The sequence below is a fragment of the Helianthus annuus genome, chromosome 5 (assembly GCF_002127325.2).
Source record: "Helianthus annuus cultivar XRQ/B chromosome 5, HanXRQr2.0-SUNRISE, whole genome shotgun sequence".
Lineage (NCBI taxonomy): Eukaryota > Viridiplantae > Streptophyta > Magnoliopsida > Asterales > Asteraceae > Helianthus > Helianthus annuus.
The window spans coordinates 133,399,158-133,426,059 of NC_035437.2; the positions used below are offsets into that span (position 1 = coordinate 133,399,158).

General features: G+C 40.0%; 1 protein-coding gene across 1 annotated transcript in view; it reads left to right on the forward strand.

Moving 5' to 3' along the window:
* The window catches only part of LOC110943637 (thiol-disulfide oxidoreductase LTO1-like), a 51,110-nt gene extending 25,781 nt beyond the window's left edge, over positions 1-25,329 (forward strand). The window contains exon 5 of the mRNA XM_035989981.1: positions 24,999-25,329. Within this exon, the coding sequence (XP_035845874.1) occupies positions 24,999-25,236 (238 nt within the window). The 3' untranslated portion in view covers positions 25,237-25,329. The remainder of the gene's footprint in view (positions 1-24,998) is intronic.
* Positions 25,330-26,902: the final 1,573 nt, after the last annotated feature.

Sequence of the window (26,902 nt, forward strand, 5' to 3'; positions counted from 1 at the left end):
TGTAACAGCATGATGAAAGTTGCAAGTTGCACACTTAGGATGAGGCCCAGTGTACTGCTTTTTGATTTCAGGAGCAGGAGGGTTTAGAACAGCAGCAGCAGGAGTAGGCTTAGCAGCAGAATTTGCAGCAGGGACAATCGCATTGCACCCTAAACCCTGAGACTTTCTCTTCTTCTTTCTGCTGCCACTAGGTTGCTGGGTAACTTGGTTTGCTGATTTAGAGGGAGCAGGAGTAGCAAACTGTTTGTCACAGACACGGTTGTTGTTTAAACTTGCGGCTAGACGGTAAACTTCTTCAATAGTCTCTAGTTGAGCTGCTTCGATCGAATCACGCATTGCAGGAGGTAACCCATTGATGTACTTGGTTATCATGCGTTTGGGAGTAGAAACCAAGTGAGGAACGATTAAACTCAGTTGCTTGAAACGGGTAGTATAAGCCAAATTATCATCACCAATCTGCTTGACATGCCAGAATTCTTCTTCAAGCTTCAACTGTTCATGGGGAGGGTAGAATTCGAGCATCATCAATTCTCGCACCTCGGACCATGGAAGAGCATAGGCTTCTTCGTTAAAGCGGATGTTTCTCTCATTTGACCACCACTCTAAAGCTCGGCCTTGTAAAATTCCCGTTGCACTCCTAGTCTTTAAATGCTCTGTGCACTCATTGTTAATGAAGGTAACCTCGATGCTGTTAAACCATTCCAGCATAGCAGTCACCCCATCACTGCCCGTGAAAGGCTTAGAGTTGCAAGAGACAAAGTGTTTGTAGCTGAACTTTGTAGGCTTTAGCTTCTCGCCTTTAGATTCCACAGAGGATGGAGGAGTGTTTGATCCTTGGATCTCAGAGACGATCTTTGGCACGATGCGAGCGATCTGATCGGCCATGAATGACATCATCTTTTTCTGAGAGTTCTCCCTAGATCTCTTGAGAGATTCAGATAGCTTACGGGAAGACATCTAAAGATCCAAGAAAAGGATCGTATAAGTATAGATCTCAAAGTCTCACAGTATATAGTTTCACACACGATAGCTTAAAGACTCAAGTTTCAACAAGTTCCATGTAGATTCCAAAAGATTCAACATTCGCAAACCCACGACTTTCGCATAGCATGTTGTACGAAGGTTCGGCGACATGACACAAACGCTTATATATAGGAAGTACCAACGGCGTATCCACCACGTTTCGGGCATATTACATCCACCTCATACTCGGTGTCATGTTACGTGTCGCGTTTCGTCAATCACAACAATACACTTCACCATTATCACATACACGTAGATCAATCAAATAGTTTCGCATAGTTATCGTTCAACATCCTCGCCACAATCTACAAAACAACAAATTCCACATGGCACGTGTTACGAAAGTTCAGCAACATGATAGAAGCACTTATATATAGGAAGTACCAGCGGGGTATCCACCATGCTTCGATCATGCCATGCCCGTCTCGTTGTTGGTGTCATGTTTCGCCAACCATAACATTAGACTTCATCATTTTCACATAGCTCAACCAAGTAGTTTCAACATTCACCACAAGTCTGCAAAACTACGAAATTCACTTAGCACGTGGTACGAAAGTTCGGTAACATGCAAGAAACACTTATATATAGGAAGTACCAGCGGCGTGTCCACCATGTTTCGGACATGTCACGTCCGTCTTGTCTTCGGTGCTAGGCTACGTTTCGTATTTTGTCACTCAAAACAACACATACGCACTAGAGTACACATAGATTACACAAGTAGTTTCTCATAGCTTAGTGTTCACATTCTCATCACCGGTCTGCACAAACACTAGATTTCGCATGGCATGTGGTACAAAAGTTGGTAATGATACGTGTCGAGTGTAATATGTTTTTATTAATAATTTAAGCCCATTTTCCCACATTAGTCAAGTTTTAAATTTATAAAACACGATATTCTGCTAACACTAAACACACATATAGGAAAGTGCACCCATCGTGAGCGTAGTATAGTGTTGGTAAGATACTGAGGTCGTCCAAGGACACAAGAGCTTTTAATACCGGTTTATCCTCAACGTCTAATCAAATCAAAATTTTTAGAAAAGGTTTTAAACATGAAAAAACTAAAATGCTAAAAATAAAAATAAAATAAAAGTAGATAGACAAGATGAATCACTTGGATCCGACTCGTCTTTAATGTAACCTTTGATGATTTCTGTACTTTTGCACTTTTTTAAGAGATTATCTTAGTTATAGTAGTAGGCCCCTCTTTTGAAGGTCATGTTACCCTCAACCCAGTGGTTTGAGTCAGCAAGGATACAATCCCAAAGGATCGGAATATTGAAAGATAATTGATTAAGTTATTAATGCGTAAAGTGGTAGGCCCCTCTTTTGAAGGCGACGTTACCCTCGGCTAAGTGGTTTGAGTCAGCAGGGATACAATCCCGAGTAGCCGGGTTAATGTATTAATAGTAGTTTACATATGAGAGGATCAAGCCATTCGCACCCCCACCATCCAATAACAGTGGGTATTGAAGGAGGTTCTAGTAAGCTTGACCCAGGTCCTTGCAGGATCTATACACTGAATAAGGCAAGAACCTTACTAAACCATTCCCTTAACCCCCGACTAGGTAGCCAACATATCTCTATATAGATCGTAGAGATATGAATGGTGAAAATCTTTTACTTTATATAGATAGTAAAGTAATGCCAAGACACCATAAACAAATGATAAAGAAGTTTCACCTTCAACATATGAAACTAGTTATTAAAGTCATTAATACAAAACCAAATAAAAAGTGCGAAAAGATTAAAAATCAAAAGTATTACATTAAATGCTTGTCTTCACCAAGTGATGTAAGAGACTTAGCCAAACATGGCCTTTGATTAACAAGAACTCTTACTATCAATCTTGGATCCCCAGACTACTACACACACTCTAAGGTGGATGATGGTTGATGGTGGTGGATGTGGGTGTTGTAGTGGTGGTGGAGTGGTGGTGAAGTGGGAGAAAGGTGGTTTCCCAAGGCATGCCTTTGAAGTGAGCCAAGCACCCCTATTTATAGCCTGAACAGAAGCCCGGGCACGGCCCCGTGGCCATCCTCTTTCTCTTTCTTCATTAATTACAATTGTTTTCATTAGGCTCCACACGCCCCCGTGTTCGCTAGGCACGACCCCGTGTGCAGAAGCGTATCTATACCATCTAGATTTGCAAGATTCTACGAATCGTAGCATTAACCACGCCCCGTGTTGAGCTGAGCACACCCTCGTGCTGGGAATAGAAGCTTTCACAACTTTGTCATTTTCTGCAGACATCTGGCCACGCCCCCGTGTCCACTGGGCACAGGGCCGTGGTCTGCCTTCTGTTTCTTGTTTTTGCTTAGGAAGATGCTGGCGAGGGGTCGGGCATGCCACGTTTATTCCTTTTCTTTGTATTTATGTTAGTTTTTGCTGCATATTTGTTTCTTTTGTTCATTTAAGCTCATTTGGTCCTGAAAATACAAAAGGAAGACAAAAGCACACTTTTTCCAACATTAATACTAAAAAAGGGTTAGTTTTATCACTCATTTTGTAATTTATATGTTGCATTTTACACACATCAGTAACATGTCGGAAACACTTATATATAGGAAGTACCAGCGGCTAGGGGTGAGCATGGTGCGGTTTGGTGCGGTTTTAGCATAAAACCGCAACTCATACCGCGAGGTGCGGTTTTTATTTTTTTAAAACCACATGTTGCGGTTTATTTGCGGTACGGTTTTTGCGGTTTATTTGCGGTTGCGGTTCGGTTTCGGTTTTAATAGTTGAATACATCTAAAAAAAACTCTCAGCAATACTTGAATACATCTAAAAAAAACTCTCGGACATCAATTGAAGAGCATATGTATGGGCTAGAGGACATCAATCAAAACAAGAGTTTGTACTAGAAACATGTCTAGAATAATAGTTGCTAGATAGAAAACCATATCTTGTGACATCAATCAAAACAAGAGTTTAATACTGGAATACATTTAATACTGGAACTCATTCTTGTTTCCAACTTTCAATCTTTCCAACTTTCAATGTTTCCAACTATCATTTGCCATTAGTGTTTCCTAGATAGAAAAAAAAAAACAAAAAATATATGTTAGTAGGTATTTGAAATATAAACTCACACATGTAAAGAAAACCTTACCAATTTTTAAACCCGCCATCTTCTTATTAAATTCATCTATGTCTTTATTCTTCATAGAACATCCGAGCTCAAGATCAACCCTTGTACACCTTATCCAATCTTGTGCACAAATCAAAGCTTCCGCAGTTTCGGTGTTAAGTGAACTTCTATACTTGTCGATAACTCTACCACCCGTACTAAACGCCGATTCTGATGCAACTGTCGAGATCGGCATTGCCAAAACATGTCTAGCTATTTTGGATAGTATAGGAAATTTGGTTGAATTTGCTTTCCACCATCCCAAAAGATCAAACTTTTGGTCCCTTTTTTCCCTTAAATCCGTTAGATAGATCTCCACCTCACTCTTGATGTCTTGACCTCCATCATCAAGTTTGTCAAACTCTAGCTCCAGATCAATATCCATCTCATTAATACTTGACTTTTCACCAAAAACCATAACTTGTGAGTTTGGTAAATTCGTGTTTTCTCCCTTGCCTTTGTAATGATTAAACAACTCATCAAGAGTCTTAGTCACCTTTCCCACAATCTCTTTACTTTTCTCTGAATCCTTACCATGGATCAATTCAATGCAATACTTAACATATGAAAGCTTGTTGCGTGGATCCAAAACAACCGCAACATACAATAGATAATTCATATTATCTACGTTGTCCCAATATTTATCATACTTTGTTTTCATCGATATAGCCATCTTTTTTTTCTGTTCATCTTGACTCAAAGTCATCCGAGTGATGGTTGCTTGCATTTTCACAAGTTCGGAAAAAAAATATTCGAAGTTACATACTTTGAGCCGGATATCTTGGTTGTAACATCGAAAAATATTTTCAAGTAGTCGATCAGATTCCTAATTTAACAATCCAATATCCATGTGTAAGTATTTAAATGAGTTAACGACTTATTATTTTTATAGGCTAGAGATATTTAAATGAAAAATATAATAACATACCTAGCCGCGTCCCAATCAACACCACTCGGAGCACCAATTACTCTATGCTTCCTTTTCCTTTTTCTTATGCTCCCTTCCACATCTTCCTCCGCCTCGGTGCGAAAATAAGCACCATAAGAAGAATCGATCAAGTAAAGCCTTTTTAGAAAATAAAACAGGAACACGATGTTAGTAATAAGCAAGTTTAGTTACCCCAAAGTTAAGTTATATAAAACATAATAAACACATACCTGTCAAACGCATCCTCATATACTACGGCTGTTTCCAACATTAAATATGTTGAATTCCATCTCGTGTCAACATCAAGAGAGGGCTTTAGTTCAGATTTCACTTCAACACAAGCAACACAATCTTCAAAACTTTTATACCGAGCCGGTGATGATCGCACATACGTCACAGCATTTCGAATTCTAGTAACAGAATCGAACTGCTCTTCCAATCCATCTCTAACAACAAGATTGATGATATGTGCACAACAACGTAGGTGCAAGTATTTACAACCTAGTATATCATTCGGTCCCTTCAACATCCTCTTTAAAAATCGTATAGCCCCATCGTTTGAAGACGCGTTATCCACTGTGATGGTAAACACGGTCTCAATCCCCCATTTTTTTAAACACTCATAAACCAAACTCCCAATGGTGTCACCCCTATGATTATCTATAGGGCAAAAATTTAGGATTCTTTTTTGTAAAACCCATGGGTCGTCGATCCAATGTACCGTAAGACACATATAATTGATATTTTGAACGGATGACCATGTGTCGGTAGTGAGGCACACTGTTTGGCCTTTCAACAAATGTTTGACCTTTTCTGCTTCTTGTTCAAAAATAGTTATACAATCTCTAGCAACCGTCCATCTAGATGGCATAATAAACTCGGGATTCAATTCCCACGAGTACTCCTTAAATCCTTCATCATCGACAATACTAAAAGGTCTATTGTCTTTAATGCACATTTTAGCGAGGCCTAGTCTACACTTCACCTGGCTAAATGAATGCTTAGTCAATGACCCACCCCCCTGCGTATCCTTTGGCTTGAAGTTTAAGGTTGACTGATTTTTTGGATTATTCTTTTTTGCTTTATAAAGGGGTGATCTTACACAAGTATTTCTTAGATGATTGAGTAATCCGGAGGTACCATTAAGTCTAGTGCCACAAGCTAAAACCTTTTTACAATGCTTGCATTTTGTCGATTTAGCGCCTTTCTTATACGGAAAATGTTGCCAAACAACGGACTTCAACTTTGGCTTATTTTCTTCTCCGGGTACTTCAACCTCATCATCATTTTGATCATCCACATCAATTACAGTTTCATTAGTAGCCATTCTGAAAACATAAAAGAACTAAAATCAAATAAACCAAACTTCTGTATTCCCATCGAGTATCGTTAGATTTTCTAAAATAGTAAAATCACTGTCAAAAACACAATGGCTAAGAAGTAAGAACCCTACATCAATCAATAGTTAAAAACTCTTACTGAATCACACTTTAGAAGTGTGTGCGTGTATTTTTTAGCTATTAATTAGTCATAATTCCGAAATTCTGCATCATTTAGAGCCAAAATAATCAAACTGTTAACATGATTTTCAATCTTCGGTCATTCAAATCGTAATAATCACTATAAAAAGGCTTAAATTCACAAACTAAAACATTAAGAACTGAAATCGATTTGGAACTTATACTAATTTTGACCGATGAATCCAACAAGTCAAATCACAAGTCAAATCACAAGTCTTCCCCGAATTAGAGTTAGTTTAACAAACAGATTCAAAAACTTTAACATATTTCGATTATTACTTTGATTCGTTCAAAGATAACCTTAAATTTACGATGAAAAGGAGAAAACGAAGGGTTTGAATGGAGAAATTACCTGGTGAATCGATTACGGAGAAGGAAGCAGAGCAGCTCCGCCGGAGAAGCAGCGCCGCCGGAAAGCAGAGCAGGTCCGCTCGGTCGCAGCTGTCGCCAAGTCGCCTGATGTCGCTGATGATTTAGGGAGTTAGGGCAACGATCTGATGAGCTGAGTTAACCGTATAAGACTATAAGTGTATAACTGTATAGGGAGTTGGGCTAAATTTTTAATTTTGGGCCACAGATTATATAATATATAGGGCTAAATTTTTTAATTTTGGGCAACGATCTTTAAGTATATTATATATATATAATATATATATATATATATATATATATTATAATTTTGCGGTGCGGTTTCGGTTTTTTGGTGCGGTTTTTAAAGCTAAAACCGAACCGCACCATACCTTTGCGGTTTCGGTTTTTGCGGTTTCGGTTTTTACGGTTTTTGTGTCGGTTGCGGTTTTGCGGTTTCGGTTTTTACGGTTTTTGGTGCGGTTTCGGTTTTCGGTTCGGTTTTTGCTCACCCTTACCAGCGGCGTATCCACCATGTTTCGTCCATGTTACTTCTGTCTCGTCTTTCGGTGCCATGTTACGTATAGTGTTTTGCTGCTACCCCAACACTTAGATTAAACAAGTAGTGTCACATAGTTCCACGTCCAATCATGTTTCTCTTAGTTTAATCAGGATTCCACATAGTTCATCATGAATAAAGCATCGTAAATTTAGTTCGATCCTGAGAGATTTTGATCAATGTTTTAGATTGCGGACATACATGCGATTTGTGTAAAAAAGTCTCAAAATGAACGAAGAATCAAGTTTAAGACCACATATAAAATCGATATAACATAAAAGATAGGCTCATAGAACATAGGATTGTCCCGGGTAGAAGAACGTTGTCTAACCAAAGTGAATCGAACCCCTTTCGAATTGAGGCAACGTGTCTTGACTTACTTAGACAAATACGTCATCAATGTTAGGCCTACGATATTCGTCCTTTTGGGTCATTTCACGTTCCTAATTGGTTGGGAATTTCGAGAATTTGGCGAGACATAAAAAATCAATGAGAGTGGGACTAGTCATCAAGATATGAGCTTCACCTCTATCTTGACACATCGTACCCTAATAGTGTCGGCGCTTATCAAAAGATAAGAACCACTAGAATATAATATGGAAATTTCCCATCAAGGTTTGGATGTCACTCCTGACTTGAGGGCTAATCTCGTGCTAAATACAAACACTGATCAACAGTGTTTTTAAAGTATCCAAGTGTATAATGTGTCAGCCTTAGGAAAGGCATGTAAGCTTAACAGGAAATGTGATGCTAGGAAGCAGATACGGTAGAATGCATAAGTCTTAAACAACACATAAGAGTCAAGATTCCTAGAACTATAGACTAGGCAAAGCATTCCTACTTTTCCTAATTCCCTATAGTTATGGCTCTGATACCAATCTGTCACTCCCTAATCGATGGCGGAAACATCAGGGTGCGGCACTAAGCGTCCAGATTGCTCAAAAGTTTCCATAACACTAAAGATTTCAATATAGGTTAATCAAATTTCGAACATTGTCTAAAATCAAACACCAACCACAACACATAGTATCCAAAATACATTTCAACCAACATTGTTCAAAAGTTCCTAATTTACTAGATGTGTTTCTAAGCAACATCCTAGCAAATTCCTAGATTCAGCATCCTATCGGACTGCAACATGTATTAAAATAAAGTCAATATAATAATGTACTAGCGAGTATACAAGTTTGAGTATATAGAGTAATCGTTTAAAAGGACTCATATCCGTCATGTAAACATATAAAATAGTTTGGGCCATGCTAGTTTACGCAGTCCTAGTGATAGCCCAAGTATCCCAATGCATTTATCACTTTCCCAAGTCTCAAGGAAAGCAAATAGAATCCTCCTAACAATACCCCCGAGAATAGTGGGGAGGTGCATTCTCCTATAGCGTTGCTATTGTTAAGGCAGAACTACACACAAGGATTAAACGTTCACATAGCATAAGAATCAAGAATCAAAAAGTATCAAGTTTCACATTTACAGATGATAGAGTTAGATTTTAAGCATCAAGTTTATAGAATACATGTTGCATCCCAAAAGTTTAAAAGGAAAAGGGATCGAGTATACTCTCAGTGGGTGCTAAGTATCGACACCTACTAATTGGATCAAAGGGAGCTCTGAGATTATCCTGATTATAGTTTAACAGATAAGGGTCGGACAGAATAACGGATTATGCAAAGTATCGAAACTGTCTCTTGGTCAGATGGCCATCCGGACGGATGGTCATCCGGTCGGATGACTTGTGAGATGGGACGGATCACCATCCGATCGGATGGTCAACCGGACGGATGGCCATTCGATCGAATGGTCATTCAATCGAAAGGTGTGTTTTTCAAAAAGTTAAACTTTTGAAGTTTTAGTTGTAGTATAAATCCAACTCGTTCGATCGGATGGTCATCCGATCGGATGAGAACTGTTGAGTGTAAGTTTCAAGGCTCAAAGTTCTAATTCAAAAAAATAGTTTAAGTGTTGAAGTTTACTAAGATCACCCACCTGGTCGGACGGTGATTCGATCAGATGGCCGTCCGATCGGATGGTCGTTCGTCCTTGGTGTTCTCATCTCTTTCAAACGTTGTATAATTTCTAAGTTTGAGTTTAACAAAGATGGCATGGTACGTATTGAGACAACGGGAAACTCATCAAGGCTCAGCCTGTCTGATCAGATGGGAATCATCCCGTCCGATCGGGTATCTATTCTTGACAGTATTCATGTTTGAATCCCTATTCCGGTCATCTTCTCCGACGATGATCCATTCCCAAGCCGACTCCAGACTAAGTAATGAGCCTACAGCCTGTTTGGGTCAGGATTTCACCGATTCACGTAAAAGTTTGAGAAAGTTCTGAAGAATAAATATGTGATCAATTGAAAAGCTTAGATTTAGTAAAGATTCATGGTAAACACATAGAAATCTCGTAGATCTGAGCTGAATAATGATATCTCACATCTGATTGTACAAACGCCATGATGACGTCATCCTCCAGAGCTCGGATCTTAGTGATTTCGTGGTGAAACGTGTGATTTTGATGAAGAATCATGTAAAGAAAAGTGTATAGATTGAAGTTGTACAAGAATTAGGTGGAAAACTTACAAGAATCAGCCTAGAATCGAAGAAAAGTGATAGAAAGCGGAAGAGAGTGTCTGGGTCGGAGGAGCATGTCACATCAAGTGATGTGACAGGTTATTTATAGGTGTCAGAAGGAACAAGGCGGTGCAAGGTGATCCGATCGGAGGGCGATCTGGTCGGAGGACCCCTTCGATCGGAGGGCTATCCGGATCGGATGGCTCATCCGGTCGGATGGCCTTCCGATCAGATGGTCACCCGATCAGTTCTCACCATTTTGAAGTTTTTCGACTTTGCTTTGATTTACGAGCTAGATTAGGCTTTGTGTTGCGTATTATTTTGTAACATCATTACATAGCAAAATTACTTAATTAACGCAAAAGTTTCCAAGTTTACATAAGTGTTAAGTCTCTAGTTTCTTGTTTAACCAAGTCTCAAGTTTCCCGAGTCTCAAAAGTCAAGAATCAAGTATCAAGAGTCAAGTATCAAAAATCAAGCATCAAGTATCAAGTATCTAGAATTAAGTATCAAGAATCAAGTCTCAAGAATCAAGTATCAAGAATCTCGTATTAAGAATCAAGTTTCATAGTATTAAGATTCACAAAGTTTCTAGTATCATCAAAGTTTCAAGATTCAAGTATCAAATAGTCAAGTATCACATAGAATAAGGACTAAAATTGACAAAAGCTGAAAGTTTAGGGACGCATGGTGTTACAGTATGAAAGCAACTTTTCCATGATGGATAATTATTCATGTGATTTAACTTTGGTGGACGATTGTTGCTTCCAGCTTCACTCTCGCTTATGAGAAGGTTTTGAATACTCTGATTTTGATTAGCAACACATGCCCATTGACTAGCGGTTATCGATTTTTGAGGCATTAAAGATTTTATCCGTTGTGAAGGATCTTGACTTGTACTTGAGCTATCACTCCAATCCCAAGGATTTGTACTCATTATGATTGCAATGGATCAACTTGAGACACAAATATGAACCCACTGTGAAGCTTCTGTGAAAACACTAACTATCAAAACCACGAAACACTAGACGACGAAAAACTGTCCATGAATTACCAAGTGAATATTGGGCCTGCTGGATTGTCCACCAAAAATCTTTGATATTTTGTGAAAGGTGATTGTTCAGCCAAGCCAAACAAAAATAATTTGAGCCCAGTCAACGAAAGATGTGCACTGGTAGATGTCCATGAAATATGAATTTCGTGAGAAGGCCCACGAAGAACTAACACCAGAAGGAAAAAAAATTAGGCCCAATAATAACTTAATGGATTTTAGGTGAAACCAAGTCCACGAAGGAAAGCCCAAGAGAGATAATCCACAAGGAATAAGCCCAACTTGATGGACAAAAAATATGTGTGGGCAGACAATAAAATTCCACTAAAGTTTCATGGATTTGATTTCTGTACGGTATGAACGAAAAACCAAAAGAATAATTGTGGGCCTATAAGTGTTTTGTGAGGCCCAATTTTAAAATCCCAAGTCCACGAAAAAATATCCCCAACGAAAAAAAACAGCACAAGAACTATAAGTATTTCGTGAGATATATGATTGTTAAATGTATAATTGTAAAACCCACAAGTATTTCGTGAGAATGGGACAAACTCCCAAAAAAAATGAGATGAGCCCACAAGTATTTAATTCCCACTCAAAGCCTTTAAATTACAAACAATACAAGCCCAATCAGAACAAGCCCACCATAACTTTCGTGAATGTTTTTTTTATGAATAACAGCCCACTAATAAATTGTAGTAATTCGTTGAATGTTATGTTTCTTGAGATAAGACAAAAATAAAATGGTTTTTGGTGAGACTGAGTATTTCAAAAAAGGATGTTTCGTTGAGTGCAATCTTTCACGAGTATTGAGATACACAAAAGTTGGTGAGATGTTTCCACTTTAGACAGAATCTTATCTCTGAAGATGTAAAGAAAGTTGGTAGAATACCAGATTTAGATAAGTTGCAGACACACGAAAAACAAACTTTTCAGCAAGTTTTGAAAGTTATCTTGTAGGCAAGAATATTATGGTCACGCTAAAAAGTAGTTTAATAAAGTTAACTAAATTAACCTAATTCTAGACTCTAAGTAATACTCTAGACTCACTAAAACACACTAAACTACTAACCGGAAAATGCACCGATCGACTCTAGTATAGCTACTGTAAGTCCGGATATTGAACCCACGGGACTCTATTGAATTACGCTAACTACTCTTTTTAGACTAAACTGACACGGACTAAACTATTTTGTTTGTTTGATGGGGGGTTTCTAAAAATCCTAAGAAAGCAATTAAACTAAATTAATTAACTAAATTAACTAGAACGAATTACTTGAGACTTTTACTCAGATGATGGAAATACTACCTAGACTCGAATCCTGGTTGCTTTTAGTTATGGATTTTATTTGAAAGTTGATTATTATGGACTAGGATCGTAAGATGCTAAACCTCTCGAGTTACCAACTAAGCTCCCTAACCCTTCTCAAGGATACATTAGGGCACCCTAAAGGCTGTTGTACTCATCGGTAAATTAGACTCCTTGTCCGTGTGACAACTCGAATTTCCAAGATTTCTATTTCGCATTTATCGCACATTCATTGTTTGTTCAGTTGTTTAATTGCACAAATAATTGGCTATGGAACTGTAACGTTTTGATACAATGAAATGTATTGTGTGATTATGCATGGTTATGTGTTAATTGTGATAAATTTGTTAAATGCATAAACTTGGTGGTGAAACTGTGAAATTGTTGTGAGATGGTGTACTTGTGTAAAAGTTAATACTTGAGGATATAGAGAGCAATTAGTGAAATCCTAGTGATACTTAACCCTAATCCCTCTTTCACTAATCATTTCACAAAAATCCAAGCACGTACTTTCACTTTCTCTGGCAATCATCATCACCAAGATATTCATCACTCTTGATTCATCTCCTTCTCTAAAATCATTCAAGGTAATTGTTTATTGATTATTGTAATACTAGTAAACCCTAATTGATTGCTTGATTACTACTTAATTCTTGATTATATGTTCATGAAAACCCTAGTTCTTCATATAATATTCTATGATTTCTGATTTGATTCTGATTATGATGATAATGATATTGAATAGTTGTTTAATCGATTGCCTGGTGGATTAAGAATACATGATTGATTGATAATTGATTTGCTGCTAGACAGAATGCAATGTAACTAGGGTTTCTTAGTCGTGATGATATGAAAACGTAACTGTTACGATGTAAAGAACGAATGATTAAAATGTTTGTCAGAGTTTTGTGAATGAATGAGCTTGTCTGAGTTTTATTATATCATGGTAGTCCGACTTTTAATGATGTATTAAGTGTCTGAGCTTTATATGATGTGCTTGTAGTCTGAGTTTTAATGAATATGCATTAAGGATCCGAGTTTTACAAGATGTGCATAAGTCAGTTTTATTATATCATGGTAGTCCGACTTTTAATGATGTATTAAGTGTCTGAGCTTTATATGATGTGCTTGTAGTCTGAGTTTTAATGAATATGCATTAAGGATCCGAGTTTTACAAGATGTGCATAAGTCCGAGCTTTGTGTCACATGAATGTCTGACCTTTAACACATGAATTATCCGAGTTCTTTAATACATGTTGTCCGAGTTTGTGAGCCTTTCTCATGTCCGACCTTTGTTAAGTGCTTGTGGTCCGAGTTTTGTGACCACACACTCACTGTCCGATTTTTAAACCTTGAAAGGGGTCCGATCTTTTGGCCTTAACCCTAGTGTTGTCCGAGTTTTGGCAAGGAGCTAGGGAGTCCGACTTTTGATGTAAACTAAGGGGGGTGTCCGAGTTTTTTTGCATAGGGGAGACTTTATCCGAGTTTTAACCCCCCCTCACTTGGTCCGACCTTTGACCCCCACCCCCCACATGTCCGAGTTTAATCCCCATATTCTCCATATCCGACTTTTAGGTGGGAATCCCCCTTCATCTTTTGTCCGAGCTTTTGGATATTATGGTTTTATATGAGTTTTGATTTCCTGTTAAGGGATTTAACTGGGTAGAATGTAACCGTGTTACATTTATTAGATATGTACAATTTATGCCAATTGATTAGTCTGGTAAACCGTAAAGGGTGTTATTGATAAACTACGTTAGATTGTAAATTAAGTTAAACATGTTAACTCCATTATGACTGTAAAGATGTTAACTCAGTAGACGTGTAACATTGCTAGTGTGTAAATCCTGTTAAGTGTGTTAACTCGGTGAAGTATGTTAACTACATGTTCTTCCTATCAAGCATGAATTGTATGAAGACGATTAACTGGTTGTATTGCCTGCTGTTAACTGTTACACGCACTTTGTGATGAACTTTGCATGCGAAACCTTACAACATGTACTGACTGTGGACACATGCATACTCTAGGCTTTGATTGATTACTTGTGAGTGCATAACCTAACATACCGAGTAAACCAAGGTGAGTTCACACAGCCAAGGCATGGGGTTCCCAGGGTGGGAATGGGATTGATTTATTTATTTGTACTTCTCTAGATAATGGAACGTAGTGATATGATCCTCGGGTGAGGAAGGTGATTGGTTAAGATGCTGCTAGACTAGTGATGCTTATAGAACTGATCTTCGCACACACGCCGGGATTGGCTGCGATAATATGACTGATCTTCGCACACATGCCAGGGTTGGCTGCGATAATATGACTAATCTTCGCACACATGCCTAGGAAGGCTGCGAACTATACACTAAAACTTCGCACAGGTGCCGGGTGGCCGCGATACAAACATACCTAGTCTAGAATACTTGAGAATTTTCCCTAATCTTCGCATACATGCCTAGAGGGCTGCGATACGAACTAATACGATACATGACTTAAGGAACGAACACAGGGCTTACTATACTACTACAATTACTGAACTATTAACTGTGAACTCGCTCAACTAGTTGTTGACTCTCTGCTGCTTGCCTTGCAGGACCTTAGGTACTTATGGAGCTTGCACAGGAAGGAGCATGTCGTTGTGGAGCATGGATCGTGGATGTGATGTTAAACTTTATAACACTTGAACTTATTACTTACATTGGGTTTTCATACTTATGCTTCCGCTACACTTTGAAACTATAATTACGTTTTGAACACCTATCGTATTGAATGATTGGTTTGCATTTATTCTACTTGATATTAATTACATGTTCAATATGATTGGTGGCTTGATCCTGGTCATGTCACACTCCCAGGCGGTGATACTCCGCAGGTGGATTTTGGGGGTGTGACAGATTGGTATCAGAGCCATTGGTTATAGAGAACTTGGTTTTAATATGGGAAAACATTTTTATTAAAACCAGACTATAACCAGAACAGTGCTCTCAACGATCCACAATGACGCTTCGCTCCACGTGCAAGACTCAACCTCCTAGGTAATAAGGTTATTGTTTATTGCCTACATGCTAGAATTACATAGAACTTTGCTCGTGGTATGTTTAGATCACATTGCTCACTATATGTTATTGCTTGAGAACACTTATGTGCTTACACTCTTCTGTCATCGCACTACTCGCGAACCATTCTCACTTACGTTACATTTGCTATGAAGATCATGGCCGGATATATCAACATGACACAAGCCCAGTTGACGGCTCTCATTAACAAACGAATTGCTGCGGCACTTGCAGCCATACAAGCAGGAGGTAAACCCTGCAGTCGTAACTAGGATCTTTAGATCCTACACTCCTAAACCAACTCTTGTGTTTAACCTTGTCCTATTCTTATACACAATAGGTCAACACGCTCAGTCACCTGTTTACACCTTCAAAAACCTCAAGGAATGTCGACCTAGTACTTTCAGTGGAACTGAGGGAGTTGAAGACCTCCTCCATTGGTTCGAGAGGCTCGAAACTAACTTCGAGGTGCATGATTGCCCTGAGTCACGTAGAGTAAAGTTTGCTACTGGAACACTCGAAGGTGCTGCATTAACCTGGTGGGAAGCACAGGTTCAAATGTTAGGACTGGCAGTTGCTAATGCCACTCCCTGGAACGAGTTCAAGGACCTAATTAAGGAAGAGTTTTGCAGTCGAGAAGACATCCACAAACTAGAGGTAGAGTTCCTCAACCTACAGATGGTGGGGTCTGAAATTGAAGCTTATACGAGGAGATCAAATGAATTAGCCACATTTTGTCCCACTATGGTAGACCCTCCCACCAAACATATCGAGCTGTATCTCAAGGGTCTGGTGCCAGAAATTCAGAGTCATGTGACCGCCGCTAATCTTGGCACTATCCAGCAAGTCACCCGGCTTGCTCATCGTCTCACAGACCAGGCAGTAGAACAAAACAAACTACCGAAACGTGTTAAAGCTGATACTACATGTGCTTCTAGTGATAACAAACGCAAGTGGGATGAAAACCTGAGCAAGGGATTAATTTTGGTTCAGCCTATGGCGCAGCAGCAAGAGATAGATGACTACCAGAGCCCCAGACAGCAGTTTTCTAGTAGTCATGGGCAGAAAAGATATCGAGGAATTCACCCATGGTGCAACAATTGTAACAGACACCACGGTGGCAAGTGCAACAAGGGTCCTTGCCAGCGGTGTCTCAAGATTGGTCATGAAGCTAAGGATTGTCGAAACTCACGTCCTGTAACTCAAGAACAACAACGACCGCCTCAATCTTCACAGAACCAGCAACTGCAACTACCAGCTCCACAGAACACACAGCAGCAGCCACAGCGTGGAAACCGGGGATGTTTCCAGTGTGGGGCTGAAGGTCATTTTAAACGCGATTGCCCTCAATTAAACCAGGACCAGACTCAGAACCACGACCATGGAAACAGGGACGACAACGGGGATAACGTTGGGGGAAGCAATGGAAACAATGACGCCGGGGCAGCGTGTACATGATTGGTCAGGGTGACGCAAGGAACGATCTTATCCTAATAATGGGAAAGTTTCTTCTTGTCGACTTCTATGTTACTATATTATCTGATTCGGGTGTGAATACCAATTATATGTCTTTGAAAGTTAGTCGAATGTTAAAACGTACACCAACTCCCTTGAACACCCAACGTGTCGTAGTGTTAGTTAATGGTAAAGGTCTAGAGGCCGTACATAGTTCAGGGTTGTAATCTTATCCTCGCTGGTCAGACGTTCCCTATCGACCTCATTCCTATAGTTCTGGACAGCACCTATAGCTCACGCACCGTATCGCTTAGCTCCATCCGAATTGGAAGAACTATCGACGCAGCTACGAGAACTCTTGGATAGGGGATTTATCCGACCTATCTTTTCGCCTTGGGGAGCTCCAGTACTATTGGTGAAGAAGAAGGATGGCACTTTTAGGATGTGCAATGACTACCGCGAACTGAACAAGGTCACAATGAAGAACCGTTATCCTTTTCCTCGTATTGACGACTTATTCGACCAGTTGCAAGGGTCGAGTTATTACTCCAAGATTGATCTAAGGTCCGGTTATCACCAGCTGAGAGTCCGGGATGAGGACGTCTCCAAGACAGCATTCAGAACTCGCTACGGTCACTACGAGTTCCTAGTCATGCCATTTGGGCTTACGAACACGCCTGCAGTTTTCATGGATCTTATGAACAGGGTGTGCAAACCCTATCTTGACAAGTTCGTCATTGTCTTCATCGACGACATCCTGATCTACTTTAAGAGTCAGGAGGAATACGAGCAGCACTTACGTCTTATCTTGGAACTTCTTCGAAAGGAACAACTATACGCCAAGTTTTCAAAATGCGACTTTTGGCTTCGTGAAGTCCACTTCTTAGGCCATGTGGTGAACAGGGATGGGATTCATGTCGATCCATCCAAGGTAGAATCGATCAGGAATTGGCCTGCACCGCGTACACCAACAGAGATACGCCAATTCTTGGGTTTGGCGGGTTACTACAGACGATTCATTAAAGACTTTTCGAAGATCGCACAGCCACTTACTATGCTGACACAGAAAGGTGTCACCTACCGTTGGGGAGATTCCTAGGAAACCGCTTTTCAGTTCTTAAAGGATAGGCTTTGCAGCGCACCTATTCTCTCACTGCCAGAGGGCACAGACGATTTTGTGGTCTATTGTGACGCATCGATACAGGGGTTTGGTTGTGTATTGATGCAGCGAGATAAAGTTATTGCCTACGCTTCGCGACAACTCAAAGTTCATGAACGGAACTACACGACGCACGATTTAGAGCTGGGAGCTGTTGTTTTCGCGCTCAAGATATGGCGACACTACCTGTACGGTACCAGGTGCACTATTTACACCGATCACAGGAGTCTCGAGCATATCTTCAAGCAGAAGGAACTGAACATGCGTCAACGACGATGGGTCGAGTTACTTAACGATTACGAATGCGCCATCAAGTACCATCCAGGCAAGGCCAATGTTGTGGCTGACGCTCTCAGTCGAAAGGACACTCTACCTAGGCGTGTACGAGCTTTGCAGCTCACTATTCAGTCTGATCATCCTGCACAGATACGAGATGCTAAGGTGGAAGCATTGAAACCGGAAAACGTAAAGGCTGAAGCTTTACGTGGTTCGAGGCAACGATTAGAACAGAGGAAGACGGCGCCTACTATGTAACAGGGCGTATATGGGTACCACTATACGGCGGTTTACGAGAACTTGTGATGGATGAAGCTCATAAGTCTCGCTACTCGATACATCCAGGCTCGGATAAAACGTATCACGACATCAGAACTACGTATTGGTGGCCTAGCATGAAGGCCCACATCGCTACCTATGTCAGCAAGTGTCTGACCTGTGCAAGAGTCAAAGCAGAGTATCAGAAACCAGCAGGCTTACTTCAGCAACCAAAGATACCACAGTGGAAATGGGAGGAAATTTCCATGGATTTTATTACAAGCCTACCTAGATCTCAGCGTAGGAACGATACTATTTGGGTGATCGTGGATCGACTCACCAAGTCTGCTCATTTCCTGGCAATCAAAGAAACAGACAAGTTTTCCACACTAGCAGATATATACTTGGAAGAAGTAGTCTCAAGGCATGGGGTGCCCACCTCTATCATTTCGGATCGGGATGCATGATTCACTTCAGAACTATGGCAAGCAATGCACAAAGCTTTTGGCTCTCGATTAGACATGAGCACAGCTTATCACCCTCAGACGGATGGGCAGTCTGAGCGCACGATCCAAACTCTAGAAGACATGCTTCGGGCGTGTGTTATCGATTTCGGCAACGGCTAGGAAAAGCATCTCCCGTTAGTGGAGTTTTCGTACAATAACAGTTACCACGCCAGCATACAAGCCGTTCCATTCGAGGCATTGTACGGGCGTAAATGCCGGTCACCTCCCTGTTGGGCAGAGGTGGGGGATAGTCAGATTACAGGTCCAGAAATGGTAGTTGATGCTACTGAACGAATAGCACAAATACGACAACGCATGGCGGCAGCTCGCGACTGCCAGAAAAGCTACGCGGATAAGCGTAGGAAGCCATTGGAATTTCAGGTCGGGGACCGGGTTTTACTCAAAGTTTCACCCTGGAAGGGTGTGGTTCGATTTGGTAAACGAGGCAAGCTCAATCCACGGTACGTTGGACCATTCGAAATCACTGAAAGAATAGGCAAGGTAGCCTACAGACTAAACCTACCAGCTGAACTCGGTGCAGTTCACAACGTATTCCATGTGTCGAATCTGAAGAAGTGTCTGTCAGATGAGACCCTCATAGTTCCTTTCAAGGAACTCACTATCGACGAGCAGTTGCACTTCGTCGAGGAACCTGTAGAAATCACGGACAGGGATGTTAAGGTCCTCAAGCACAAGAGAATCCCTCTTGTTCGAGTTCATTGGAACTCCAAACGTGGCCCAGGGTACACCTGGGAACGCGAAGACCAGATGACAGAAAAGTACCCCCAGTTATGCGGAACCAATGCAACCACTACTGAGACTGAAGCTACTACTGTGGAATTTCGGGACGAAATTCCAAATCAACGGGGGGATGATGTGACACCCCAGGAAAACCAGTAAACGATACAACTTACCTAGCTTCCTCAGTAACCGCATGCTAAATTTCGGGACGAAATTTCTTTTAAGTTGGGGATAATGTGACAACTCGAATTTCCAAGATTTCTATTTCGCATTTATCGCACGTTCATTGTTTGTTTAGTTGTTTAATTGCACAAATAATTGGCTATGGAACTGTAACGTTTTGATACAATGAAATGTATTGTGTGATTATGCATGGTTATGTGTTAATTGTGATAAATTTGTTAAATGCATAAACTTGGTGGTGAAACTGTGAATTTGTTGTGAGATGGTGTACTTGTGTAAAAGTTAATACTTGAGGATATAGAGAGCAATTAGTGAAATCCTAGTGATACTTAACCCTAATCCCTCTTTCACTAATCATTTCACAAAAATCCAAGCACGTACTTTCACTTTCTCTGGCAATCATCATCACCAAGATATTCATCACTCTTGATTCCTCTCCTTCTCTAAAATCATTCAAGGTAATTGTTTATTGATTATTGTAATACTAGTAAACCCTAATTGATTGCTTGATTACTACTTAATTCTTGATTATATGTTCATGAAAACCCTAGTTCTTCATATAATATTCTATGATTTCTGATTTGATTCTTATTATGATGATAATGATATTGAATAGTTGTTTAATCGATTGCCTGGTGGATTAAGAATACATGATTGATTGATAATTGATTTGCTGCTAGACAGAATGCAATGTAACTAGGGTTTCTTAGTCGTGATGATATGAAAACGTAACTGTTACGATGTAAAGAACGAATGATTAAAATGTTTGTCAGAGTTTTGTGAATGAATGAGCTTATCTGAGTTTTATTATATCATGGTAGTCCGACTTTTAATGATGTATTAAGTGTCTGAGCTTTATATGATGTGCTTGTAGTCTGAGTTTTAATGAATATGCATTAAGGATCCGAGTTTTACAAGATGTGCATAAGTCCGAGCTTTGTGTCACATGAATGTCTGACCTTTAACACGTGAATTATCCGAGTTCTTTAATACATGTTGTCCGAGTTTGTGAGCCTTTCTCATGTCCGACCTTTGTTAAGTGCTTGTGGTCCGAGTTTTGTGACCACACACTCACTGTCCGATTTTTAAACCTTGAAAGGGGTCCGATCTTTTGGCCTTAACCCTAGTGTTGTCCGAGTTTTGGCAAGGAGCTAGGGAGTCCAACTTTTGATGTAAACTAAGGGGGGTGTCCGAGTTTTTTTGCATATGGGAGACTTTATCCGAGTTTTAACCCCCCCCTCACTTGGTCCGACTTTTGACCCCCACCCCCACATGTCCGAGTTTAATCCCCATATTCTCCATATCCGACTTTTAGGTGGGAAGCCCCCTTCATCTTTTGTCCGAGCTTTTGGATATTATGGTTTTATATGAGTTTTGATTTCCTGTTAAGGGATTTAACTGGGTAGAATGTAACTATGTTACATTTATTAGATATGTACAATTTATGCCAATTGATTAGTCTGGTAAACCGTAAAGGGTGTTATTGATAAACTACGTTAGATTGTAAATTAAGTTAAACATGTTAACTTCATTATGACTGTAAAGATGTTAACTCAGTAGACGTGTAACATTGCTAGTGTGTAAATCCTGTTAAGTGTGTTAACTCGGTGAAGTATGTTAACTACATGTTCTTCCTATCGAGCATGAATTGTATGAAGACGATTAACTGGTTGTATTGCCTGCTGTTAACTGTTACACGCACTTTATGATGAACTTTGCATGCGAAACCTTACAACATGTACTGACTGTGGACACATGCATACTCTAGGCTTTGATTGATTACTTGTGAGTGCATAACCTAACATACCGAGCAAACCAAGGTGAGTTCACAGCCAAGGCATGGGGTTCCCAGGGTGGGAATGGGATTGATTTATTTATTTGTACTTCTCTAGATAATGGAACGTAGTGATATGATCCTCGGGTGAGGAAGGTGATTGGTTAAGATACTGCTAGACTAGTGATGCTTATAGAACTGATCTTCGCACACACGCCGGGATTGGCTGCGATAATATGACTGATCTTCGCACACATGCCAGGGTTGGCTGCGATAATATGACTAATCTTCGCACACATGCCTAGGAAGGCTGCGAACTATACACTAAAACTTCGCACAGGTGCCGGGTGGCCGCGATACAAACATACCTAGTCTAGAATACTTGAGAATTTTCCCTAATCTTCGCATACATGCCTAGAGGGCTGCGATACGAACTAATACGATACATGACTTAAGGAACGAACACAGGGCTTACTATACTACTACAATTACTGAACTATTAACTGTGAACTCGCTCAACTAGTTGTTGACTCTCTGCTGCATGCCTTGCAGGACCTTAGGTACTTATGGAGCTTGCACAGGATGGAGCATGTCGTTGTGGAGCATGGATCGTGGATGTGATGTTAAACTTTATAACACTTGAACTTATTACTTACATTGGGTTTTCATACTTATGCTTCCGCTACACTTTGAAACTATAATTACGTTTTGAACACCTATCGTATTGAATGATTGGTTTGCATTTATTCTACTTGATATTAATTACATGTTCAATATGATTGGTGGCTTGATCCTGGTCATGTCATGCTCCCAGGCGGTGATACTCCGCAGGTGGATTTTGGGGGTGTGACAGTCCGGACCTCTAATGATTTATGAAAGTACCCTACAAGACTCTCTCCTTTTCGGGACTCAAGTCAAGGATAAATTTGGGTTCTTAACTAGACTTGTTAGACATCAGCTAATAGGTTAACTTCCTAAGAAGGAACCACCTTTCGGTTTAATTGCTTAGACCTAACAATAACCTCGCACATGTCAGCTATTGAGGGTTAGTAGAACACTTGATTTTATAAAATTACCGAATATTGCTTTTAAGGTTTAATGGCCAATTTAACCCTAAAGATTCACGATTTATTATATGATATCGACAGTCACCAAAATCTAGAACCTGACACAATTCTATTATGTGATAAAGACCATCACCAAGAATTATGTAAAGCAGTAAACAATACTCAAACACAATCAAGCATGCATACAAATCTAGCTGATAATCAAATCGCCTACAATAGATAAATAAATCCATAAATATCATAAATTCATAATAAAAATCCAAACTTTATAGCAACCAATCATCTTGCCTGGGTAGTTAACAAAATCTAGCCGATCATAGTCTTTGAAACAAACATCGACAAAGTATATTCAAGAAAACAAAACATGGTCAAAGAGAAAGAAACACAAGAAAGACACCCGGATGTTAAAGAGACGACTCGAATGATTCTCCGGACTTTCGACCTTCAACCGACAACTTCGATTACCCAAAAAAGCTCCTAATGCAGCTCCAAGATTGCCTGAAGTGATGTTAATTTGTAAGTTAGGGTTTAATTGATGTTAATGATGATCATATACGTTTTTCCAACTCAAACCTATTCTCAATTCGAACCATTCTGCGAGCATCACTCTCTGGCTCTCCGCGACAAAGATCCTTGTATAGGTCGCGAGCTGCCAGCGCCTTCTCACCATCTTCTAAACCTTTAGGTCTCTCTCCGGGCGCGAGAGACTCACTTTCCTTATTCGCGGGGCGCAAGAAACCACTTTTCCAGAATTGCGACTTCATTTCAGCTCCCGAACTCTCCAACACGTGCCAGGTCTTGACTTATTCGTATTTTCACTTGTTTTACTCAATTTCCAACAGTTTTAACCACAAAGACATGCAAAACGCAATTGGATCAACAGTATGCAAATTCTAACGAAAACTAAGCTAAATCTAATGGAAAACTATACAAACTTAACACGACTAAAAGATGTATTTTACAATACATCACCGGCCAAACACCTCATCGGAAAAGTTGGCGAAACAAGATTTTGCAAGAAATTTTATGAAAAACCAGATTTTAACATGTCTCCATGTGTTATAACAAGGTTTTTATGAAAATTTTTCGCAAATAACAAGTTATCCAAAGCTTTTAACCCATTTTTCTCTCAAAAACATAAAAACTTTCAAAAACATTCTAGAAATTCTTCAAAAACACAAGATAGAGCTTGGTTTTAACAAGGAAGAGAGCCAAAGCTCTGATACCACTTGTAGGTCCACTCGGAGGATCAAGTTTACCTACTTCCTTGTTATCGAAACACACCCGCAAGTGCGGAATCCAAGTGGGTATGCAACCAAGCAAAAGAACACAAATACACAAAGAGATTCAACGTTTAAAGCTTCAAATGTATATTGATTCAGCAGACTTTTAGTACAAAGTTTGAACAAGAAAATCTCACAAAACTCTCTGATGTGTTCTCGAACATTCTGAGGATACAAGTCTGCTTTATAACCAATATTCCAGCAACCTTACGAAGAAGGAATTGGGCTCAAACAAAAGCCCACGAAAGATGAAGGTCTATGAAACATTAAGATGTTTCGTGAGAAACAATTTCAGCGAACAACCGTTAATGAATAATGTTCTTCGTGGGACTATTTATCATATTCTAAACCCATGAAATACTTGGCTTCTTCGGCAGAGTTCAGGCCCAATAGAACAAATGATCTTCAAGAGATTACTGGCCCAATAAGCATGACTTATTCATTGAAATGCATGGCAGATTCTACAAATCTTCATTGTTGCATGCATGTGGTTTAAAGGTTATGACATCATCATGGTGATGTCAGCTTGCGGCTCTTCGTGCTTCGTGTGTCGATCTCTGGCGCACACGACGGAGGAATGTTGTCAACTTCGGTCTCGAACCGATCCGAACTGAGCCAAGCCAAACCAAACCGAACCGAGCTACATCCACACAAAAACTGCATCAACAACATTTGGGCTTGGAAGCTAATATTATTGAAGAAGGAGGCCCAAAATACAAAATTTTGAGGCCCTTAAAATTTGGAGGCCCTAGGCCTTTGCCTAGATCCACAAGCCCATTGGGCCGGCTCTGCATATGTGGCTGCAACATTCCTTGCACTAAAGTTGGCTGCAAAGGACTTGCCTTTCGGGATTGATGAAAGCAATGGTGGATTGATTTTACTTGGGACAACTACCTCAATGGCTACTACAAGTGCATACTTTTTGTACATTTTAAACACACAATTTGTAGAAGCAACATGTTCTTACTGTTTAGCATCAATCCTTTTATCATTCTCATTGTTCTTCAGAACTGCCAAGGTATATGTAAATCAGTAAATGTTTTTTCTTTTGTTAAAGTTGTGGATGAAAAAGGTAAAATGGAATCACTGTTTATTATCGTTGCAGTTATGGAAATATTTGTATTTTGATTATTTATACAGAATTTGGGGTGGTAAAAGATATGAGACGAGGTGGGTCTGCAGTTATGCATAGTTGGTCTCGTTTTTGCTGCTTTAATCAACTCATATATTGCTTCAACCCTTCCTCCCCCGACACGGTAAATTCATTGCAGATATAGACGACTGTGTCTCTATAGCAGCCTTATGACGAGTGACATCCCAGCGTGTTGTTATTACATTAGTAATTTTAAAGAATTTATGTAAAATAATCTTTATGCTCAAATTTTCTTTAACCTTTTTTCTGCAGCTTCGGGGAGAAATTTCTATTATATTCTCCAACTGAAATTATGGCACCATCAAGTCCTTTAGCTCTTAAACTGGCAGCACACTTACCTTCTGTTAGAGCTAAAATGTATGGAGCTTTCTAGTGTTCACTGTTTAGAGCAGATAGAGGTACTCCAGCTCCACTTAAATCTTGTATCAGGTCAAAAGGAGGTTTGGGTTAAAACCTGTAAACTGTTAGTGTAGGTCCCGATATGGATCGTCGAACTACTATGAGATCTTGTTTCGGATGTAGAAACAGGTGCGGAATCCGTGTTACGACACAAACCGAGTGAGAGATAAAACACGACAAATATATAACGATTAACGCTCACTTGTATTGATATCAACAGAGTTACAGTTTACAAAGATATTACACTATGAAATAACTAAACTCTCAGATATCCTCTAAGTTCTCTCTCTGTGTGCTGCTTTCAACAGTTTGCGGAAAGTCCCTTTAAATAGCAAAACCTTGTCCATAGCTTACGAAGAACCTACTTGGTCTGAAAGGAAGGCCCACGAAGAACTCAGAACCCACGAAGAAGGTTCTTCGCTGCAGGGGTTCTTTGGCCAATGGGAGTTCTTCGGCTGTGAGGGTTTCTTCGCATGGGGAGTTCTTCGTGAAGATGTATACATGCTGGTTCTCGTTGCATGATTCTTCGTGAAAGAGTGTGCAGCAAAGAGTGGTTCTTCGTGTGACTGGTGTGCAGCAAACAACTTGCAGTAATGCAGATTGTTTGCAGAACAATAATAATCAGCAGCAACAGTAACACAAACATCAAGCAGTTCGCATTCTGAGACTCGATGGAGGATATCGTGCATCGGTTTTTTACTTCGCAACGTAGTCGAACCGGAATGAGACGCATCCATATAAAGTGCATCAACAAACTCCCCCTTGGATGCTACTCGTGATGGTTCGTCCACACATTGTTGTCGGATCTTTAGAGTCTTCACGTGTCACGGACAGGGAGTGAATCAGTAAACTCCCCCTTGAACGTTGCTCGTGAGACGTTGACCTTCAATTTTTAGATCTTTGCGGTGTTGATGAGTGGTCAGCGGCAACTCGATCATCTTGATCCTTTAATTGCATCAATGTCGTGTTTTCATTCCAAAGCTCGGCATCGAACACATTCTCTTTGCCTTTAGCTGGTTTGAATGTCGCATCTGCACATATAAGAAAGCTAAACGCGTAATGAGAACAACCACTTGGAATATAATCAAAAGACACACATGTGACCAACTCTCAATCAACTACCGACCGACAACAGTTTGAAAGTTGTAAA